Genomic DNA, 8570 nt, shown 5'->3' on the forward strand with positions numbered 1-8570 from the left:
CTCCGTAATGGCGTAATGTAGTGTATTGAGCACAAATAGGATTATACATCCAGGTTGTTTACCAATAAGCGTGATGACAACCAAGTATAAGAATCGAGCGAACATGTATATTCTTTTTTTCCGAAATTTAATTTAAAGTTCATGTTTTTAATGTCTAAATGGATGAACTCAATACTTTCTAATAAAGCTCATATTCTTTAATATAAAGCTCGGATACTTTAACACAAAGCTCATATTCTACACGATACAACATATACAACTGGTTGTATAGTCCATGAATTGTGTATTGAGAGGTGTAAGTTTATTTGAAGAAAATTCCACACCATCTTAGCACTCTGCACACCTACGTTGAACCTTAGGTAAGTTGTGGTGTTGTAGTTGTAAATGTTCAAACACGAATTCTTGTCTAAGATCGTCTTAACTTGAGACGGCTCACGGCTTATATAATGGATGATTTTAAAGGTGAAAATAAAAGAAGATTGTAAGACGTCTTAAATTAAGACAGATTCAAGCAAGACATAAGCAAACATGGTCACTTGGGTGACTAACAATTTTTTTATAAATAATACCTTAGAATATACGGAGTAGTAATTAAGGAGTAACAAAATACGATGACGGGCAAACTTATATTATAAGAAGTGAACTTAAGTTAAATTTGATTGAATCATACATTCCGAAACTTATATGGCATTTTTTTTTTAGGGATAAACTTGATGCTTTATCATAATTGTCATTTCCCATTTCCATAGCCGTCTCATATTTTATTTTATTTTATTTTGGACGATTGTAAAGATGTTGGATTTTCTTACACAGGTAGAGAGTAGAGATTTGTGTAACCTCTTCATCAAGTTCATAATACATTTCATACATACGAGTGTACGACTTAGGGGTAGAGATGCAACCCAGAGGCCAGAGTAAGCAAAACATGGTCTTCCTGTACTCTTCACCATTTCCAGAAAACGTTGGAACCACACTTGTATTTGTCCTTGCCTTCGCACTCTACGTCTAAGTCTTCCGAGAGAAATGGTACTTTCTGCATCCCAACCAAAAAAAAAAAAAAAATGGTGTTTTAAGAAGAAAATCAAGGCACCAAAACATCATAGAATTATAGATAGATTTAACAACATTTAACATTTAACACAATCTTCATGAATTTATGGATAAGTCAAATTAGTCTGATGCACCGATATAGCAGGTGTTATGAGCCACCGTAGACATGCAGTTTGCGACTAAATTACAGGACATCTGTTTCTTGTACCAGTTCTCACTACTATTCATGTTCATGACGTTTTGGATCTCATCAAGCATGTTCGTACGACAAAATACTCTACGACTATTGATTAAAATCAACAGTAGGTCTCCCTTGTGACGGGTCGGATCTTGCGACGGGTATTTTGTGAGTGGAAATGGGTAGAGGGGACAAGGTGGGCACCCACCCCATGTGCTCCTTCTCTCACCCCCTATGGGTTTTTTGTGAGACAATATGGTACCCGTCTCTTGTTTGTGACGGATACCCTCCGTCACAAATAAGAATTTGTGTAAAATCAATGTAATAGGTTTCTTAAATGACTGAGTCCTGAGATAACAATTTATCCTAGCAATTTTTCTCGAAAAAATGAATACAAACCTTTTGCTTTGCAAGATCTTGGCAGCCAGTGAAGTTCTCAGGAAATTTGCAAGTTCCAAACTGCACTGTAAATGCTCTTGCAAAATTGGCTCCACTTGTTGCCAATCTCTTCTTGTCATTCAACTCCTATTAAGAATAAACACAATCAAACCCGATACAAAAACGCTTAGTCGATCATGCGAGTAATCAATAGAACAATTTGTAAAAACATCTACCATGAAAAAAATGTTTTAAAGATTTTCGGGAAATTAGCATTGCAAAGAACTAACCTTGTTAGCTTTGCTCTTCTCAAGGTAGTCATCAATGACCCCGGCATTGGCATTAGAGGTGGAGAGGGAAGTGGCAACAAGGGCAGCCGCCAATCCGAAAAGGGCAGCTCTTCTTCCATCATTACCCTTGTTCTCTACTTTCAAGGTTTGGTTTTGTGCCCTGATCGAGACCACTTTCTCAGTACCCGCCATAGATGAAGGTGCGCCACACAACACTGAGGAACCCTTTGAGTTAAACTCTAAGGGTCCGGCCCCGGAGATGGCATAGCTACTTGCTAGAACACTGGAGTTCATTGAAGCCATTTCAAATGTTTCTATTACTTGGAATACTTTTAGTTTAATAAATTTTTGTGTTATTTATTTTTGTGTTTTTTCAGTGGGAATTTCTTGGGTTTCTTTGGTTGGGACCGAGATTTCGATTGAGACTTGAGAGATGTGGATGGATGGGGATAATGTGCAATTAAGGTTTGTGGTGAGTGTGTGGATAAGGTGAGATCGTCTCGATCTTATTGGTAAATGTCTAAATGGCATTTGACTAGTGTTGTTTGTTGTGGCCAAGTACAAACCAGAGTTGATATCGACAATTTTCAGTTAACCGAGTTCTGAGGGCGAATTTTCACTGTTTTACAATGCATATTCGACAAAAAAACCGTAACAATACATACAATAATCTTAATTTTCATATCATGCAGTCAAGAAGACCATCTGAAATTTCAACATAAATGTCGGTGTAAAGCAGAACCACCTAGAAGTGCTTATATCGACAACATAATAGCAATGGTTATATCTACAGAGCCCTATTACTCGGTCACAAATTCCAGAAGAGGCTGAATTACACTTAATATGCCGTAACATGCTTAGAAAGCAGAAGAATAGGGAAGTGGGAGATGATCGGATGACTACATCCAACCAATTAAGCCTAGCTCATCAGCGACATTGTACATGACGAGTTTATTCCAAACTGGCCCAAAGAGTCGCTCCCCTCCTATCGCAAATGTCAATGCCCAAGTAAACATCAGAACTGTAGCAATTGTGAATCCTATAGCTGACCTGACAACATCTGCAGTATAAAAGAGATTTCCTTTGAGTTGTTAATTCAGTCCTTAATGAGAAACAGTAATGCTACACAGATAAAAGTACAAAATGCTATCAGTGTGTTAGGAAACCAAGGTCGGAGAGAAGAAGACGAAACGGGGAAGGGGGAGAGATGGAAGTGTTGCAATTAGTATCTTTTCAGCCACAAAAGTTTTGGTTAATTACAGGGAGAGAAAAAGTGGATCACATTCTTCTTCCCCTCTCTTTCCTTCCTAACCCACTTATCAAATGTATGATGAGGCTACCAAGTACGACGATTTGTCGAGGGGGAAACCTTAATCCATTGCCTTCTGCTAGGATACTAGTGTGCATGAATGAGTAGCAATGAGACAATGAATAGAACTTTCACTTCTTTGAGTGTAAACTTGAACAACAAAGGAGAAAGAGCTGGTTGTTCATAAAGCCAGATGACAACATATGAAATAGGAAAAAGACTCGTTACTCTTTGGTTATGGATTATAATGGAATAAATTAAAATGGCTCACTAAAGTGACTGCGCTTCTTTCTTTTGTGAAGTAGCGGTCCTTCGATGCCGTTCTCGACGCAATTTTCATCTTGGGTCATTCGGAGCCTCTTTGTGTTGCTAATACAAGGGTAAGGCTGCGTACATCCGACCCCCCCTTACCCCGCAATTTGCAGGAGTCATTGAGGCACTGGGGTAATGTTGTTGTTGTTGTTGATTACCAGGAATCACCAACATATCAGAGGTAAATTGGTCATACTATATGTTATGGTTATGCAGTGACCCCCATGAAGTGAATTCTAAAACCCTTACCCCTAAACATAGGGACAAGTGAGACAACCACTCAAAAAAGGGAGGGCGAAAATGAAAAAAAAAAATCTCCCGCCTAGATTCCTATAATATCAGGGAAACCCAGTATGGAGCGTTTTTCATGATAAACCCTAGATCCTAACAATTATTTACTCTCTATCAAGATGAGACATGGACGCATGGTATTGTCGCATGAATCTCCAAGCTGACTTCAAAGTGTACCATTTTTATCTCAGATCTGTATTAGGTGAAAATTCTTTCCGGAACAGGATGTATCTCGTGTGTCGTATCAATGGTCCTCTCTTCGCTCCCCTTATGGCATATTGGGACTTTGGGAGGGATCAAGGAGAACACTGTAAGATCCTAAAGAATAGCAACATTTACTCTTCTCTGAAAGAGGTTATTTCAAAAGTCGATCTAACAACATGATCTGCAATTCACAAAAACTCGAAAATACAAATCAGGACAGACTAGTCCACTTTAATTTGTAACACAAATAACCTTTGCAGAGCAAATATGCTACCAAGTTTATAACCAAAGGTAAGCTGAATACAGTCAGAACTCAGAAGGCTACTAAATTGCTGAGAAATCAAGGTAAGCTCTCTCATTCAAGACCAACAATACTTGTCTAGAATTTAACCTCGTGTCAACTGACAATAGCTTAAACATTAATTTACCAAATCAAGATGTCCAGATCTTCAAATTAATTCAGCCTCTGTTACTGTAACTCAGATGTGAGTGTTGAGGCCTGAGGGTGGCATGGTGACAGAATAACAGACATGACTATTTTGTGGAAAAAAATCATATTTCAGCTTTAACTGAAGCATCGATATGTATTATCGTGGCAGAAAGTCGTTATGTCGAAAATGCGGGACCCAACCATTACGAAATGTCCGAGTAACATAGAATTGTGTACAAGGTAACCCAAATGCTAGATATCATAAACGATCACACCCAAAGAAAGATTTTAATGTCATTACATCTTCGTGTCTCAATTCTCATTCTCTATGTCAGCTTTACCATGAAATCCTGTGAACTTCATAGCCAAGGAAAAAAACAAAAGCCTATCAAATAATCATCCAACTCACTGGCCACTGCATTCCTAAGCAAAGACTTTCAATCATTATAAAATGCCACAGTCTCTTAAAAGGCAGCACCTTCCACAAATCAAACTCAACTTTCAAAGACCGAGTTTTCCGCATACCTACCCTCACTGCACCGCATGGAACCATAAAAGAGGACGCATGACCGATCAAGTTCATCATCCGTCCCAGACATTACAGACAAACACAGTCCCATCCATTACAGACACACAAAGCAAACTGAGCCAATGAATTTCACAGTGTCTATGGGAGTACGGGTATAACCGTCATCAGAATAGATAATCAGATAAAATGACGACATTGAGCACATCAAAAACCTCCCAAAGTGATGAAAACTTCAGTTGACACTAAGCTACTAACAAGCTCTTCACAACAAAAATAACCTGAATAAATAAATCATCACTATTGGAATGGGCATCTAGAACCTCAATTAATTAGACAATATTAAAGAAACATACTTTCGAAACCTCGATTGATCACTCTTCAAAAACTAAAACTACCCGCAAACCCAGATCACAATATCAAGAACACTGAAACGAAAACCCAAAATTTCAAATCACAAATGATATCACATTTCCCTCAAATCCAACACACTAATTCACAGACCCATTACGCCAAACCCAAAAATGAAACACAAACCTGCTTCACAAAATCATTAAAACTGAAATTCCTACCAACAATCCCAATCAAAAACGATCAAAATACACCAAAATCAAGCATTCCAATCAACACATTTCCCTCAAATCAATCCCAAACTAATTCACGAACCCACTAGACAAAGAAACTAGAATCTAACACGAACCCATCTCACGAAATCATCAAAACTGTAATGGGCACCAACAATCTCAATCAAAATCATCAAAATGCCCCCAAAATCACACACTACAATCAATACATTTATCTCAAACCGGTCACACTAATTGTCTAATTCAATAACCGAGTAGACAAATCCAAAATCTACCACAAACCCATCTAACTAATTCATCAAAACCGAAATAGGCACCAACAATCTCAATCAAAACGATGAAAAAACACCAAAATCAAACACTCCAATCAACACCATTTCCCTAAAAGCGATCACACTACTTCACAAACCCTAAATCAAACACAAACCCATTTCACAAAATCATCAAAACTGAAATGGGCACAAACAATCTTAATCTTAATCAAAAACAATCAAAATTCGCCAAAATCAAACACTTCAATCAACAAAAGTAAGTAAATAGGAAAGAGAGCGAGAGATTACAGTAACGAAGTGTAGGAAAAGAGCGAGGATGACGAAGAACAGGCCAGTAGTAGAAGCAATTGACGGCCCAAAGCCATGGAAGAAGCATGAATCCAAACTTGTAAAAACGACGAGCTGAAATTAGCGAATCATTCTCAGAAAGTCCAAGTGGTCCATCGATTGTCGCCCACCGTATGCTCCGGTTAACCGCCGGTGTAGTATCGGAGATGGCCACCGTATGCTCCGGTTCAGCTGATGAATTCCCTTCCACGCTTGACCTGTCCATTTTCGCCAAACCTTTCTGTTTATGGGAATTACCGAATTATGCACTACTCCGTAGCGTATAATATTGGGATTTTCTTATTTAACCCTCGAGGACTCCACTATTTCATTTTCGCACCTATAATAATTAATAAAACCCTCGGATATAATATATAATTCGATTTTTCTATCTTATGCCTCCAAAAAAAGAAATAATTAAATGATGTTTTTATGAAAACTTGCAATATTCCATTAATTTTACTTTACTTTATAAGAAATACATTTATATCCTATGCCTCCAAAAAAAGAAATAATTAAATGATGTTTTTATGAGAACTTGCAATATTCCATTAATTTTACTTTACTTTACAAGAAATATATTTATTTCTTTACGTGATGGTGAGGCTCTCCATATTTTTTCTCTTCTTTTTTTATTCGTCCACCTCAACGGACCACTGAACAACACAAAGGACGTTCCATCCTAAAACCAATTGGCAATAGGAGGAGTAGCCATCTTGGTTATAAAGTGGTACAATCTCTCTTTCTCCTTCAATGTGGGACACTCACATGTGGGATAATATGGAATTCTTCACATTATGCAACAATGAGATTCTCCAACAATATTATTTCACACCCAAAAAATTGGGAACCTCCCCGAAAACAACACAAATTGCCTTGTTTTTTCTTCGGAAACCTCCCCTAATAATAGAGGAACCTCATATATTAAGGAGGTATGTCATATGTGCAATAATTGGGTTCCTCATTTAATGAGTGAGTGCACATATAAGGAGATAAAAAAAAAACTACTTTTGCGAATGCTCTTAGTTTATTTAATGAATATATGACTTTGGTATATAAGTCACGAACAAAATTTGAATGTTGCTAGGAAAAACAAATGAAAAAAAAAAGCCATAGATATGTCACACACATGTGGAATGAAATGCTAACAAAATCACTCATATAGAGTGAGTATTAAAAGTTATCAACTGAAATATTTTTAGAAGTTTACACATTTTAAGAGGTTAAAGATTTCAAATAATTCACTTTAGGTTTTGAGTTGAGTTTAATCGAATCAAATTAGCGACTCATTGAACAGATGATAATAAAACGAGACTGTTTGCGAGGAGTTCGAAGTTCGAACTCAGCTCAATAACTTAATGATTCAAGACGAGCTATCAATTGCTCGGCTAAAAAAGCTCGCGAACGGCTCGAACTCATGTGATAAAATAATACTTGCTCTTATTTTATAAAAAAAATAGTTACCAAAATTATATCTTTGTATAATTATATTAAATAAATGTCTTTGTTCCGGGTGTAATTCCGGAGCAGATATTTGTTACCACCTGTGCTTGTAGAATGATGCCTTTGCTTGAATCCTCCTCTCGGTCTCCTGAAACGATGAACAAACTGAGGGCTCGGCTTTGGACCGAGCGAACTCACTCCGACGCTCAAGTCAGTAAACTTAAGAGATAAGTTGTTGTTGCTTGGCTAAATGTATATTGTAGAGAGATAAGGAAGTTATTACCAGATGAATAGTGATTCTTAGGTTCAATTATGGATCCTTTCCTCAATGAGGGTTGAGGAGTATTTATAGACTTTCACCTTTTGTCACGTAGTGGCCAAGTGGCCAAGTGGCTAGCAGGCGGAAAGACCGTTCTACCCTCGGCCGATGGACCTATGGCAGGCCGACCGAGGGGTCTTGGATATGAGTACGCTATATGTGCCACGGCTGGCTAGTTGTCCCAGCCAAGACCCAGGTGACAGGCCGATGGGCTGCATCGGCTAGGCTGTCTAAGTCGTTGACTTGCTGTGGATATCTTTGACTTTGCTCAATATGTTGACTTGGTCAGCGGTGCAGAATATGCCCCATCAATTTGCCCCCAGCGTAGTCTATGCCGTGGTATGGGCTCCGATGTATGTTGAGCGTATATTCTGCGCAAGTAATTTGCAAAAAATTTTCAGCATCGGCTTCTTCTACCTCGGCTTGGTTCTGCTTAGGCCGTACCATATCCCCCCTCCACATGGATGTGTAAAGGGCATCCTATGTGGAAAAGAAAGTGACGCTGGCCGAGACCAGGGTTGAGAGTGCCGGTTGTTTTTGATTGCCCCCGGCCGGTGCTACGTAGCTTGGTTGATCATGTGGCCGGCGGAGAACAGATACTTAGGAATTTGTTGAGGAAGATGAATAGGCGAAGAGATATGAATGGGCGTGTTGAAG

The 8570-nt window shown here is 38.4% G+C and overlaps 2 protein-coding genes across 2 annotated transcripts; both read right to left on the reverse strand.

The window, feature by feature from the left end:
* Positions 1-519: 519 nt before the first annotated feature.
* On the reverse strand, positions 520-2404 carry LOC141599263 (photosystem I reaction center subunit N, chloroplastic-like). The gene is made up of 3 exons (XM_074419236.1): positions 1897-2404; positions 1628-1753; positions 520-1033 (listed from the first exon to the last, which is right to left on the reverse strand). Exons 1-3 carry the CDS (start codon positions 2197-2199, stop codon positions 944-946), a joined length of 519 nt encoding a protein of 172 aa, XP_074275337.1. The 5' UTR covers positions 2200-2404; the 3' UTR covers positions 520-943.
* A 154-nt stretch (positions 2405-2558) lies between these two features.
* LOC141599264 (putative gamma-secretase subunit PEN-2) lies at positions 2559-6481 on the reverse strand. The gene is made up of 2 exons (XM_074419237.1): positions 6113-6481; positions 2559-2956 (listed from the first exon to the last, which is right to left on the reverse strand). Exons 1-2 carry the CDS (start codon positions 6375-6377, stop codon positions 2796-2798), a joined length of 426 nt encoding a protein of 141 aa, XP_074275338.1. The 5' UTR covers positions 6378-6481; the 3' UTR covers positions 2559-2795.
* Between the last annotated feature and the right edge of the window lie 2089 nt (positions 6482-8570).

The sequence above is a fragment of the Silene latifolia genome, chromosome 9 (genome assembly GCF_048544455.1).
Source record: "Silene latifolia isolate original U9 population chromosome 9, ASM4854445v1, whole genome shotgun sequence".
NCBI lineage: Eukaryota > Viridiplantae > Streptophyta > Magnoliopsida > Caryophyllales > Caryophyllaceae > Silene > Silene latifolia.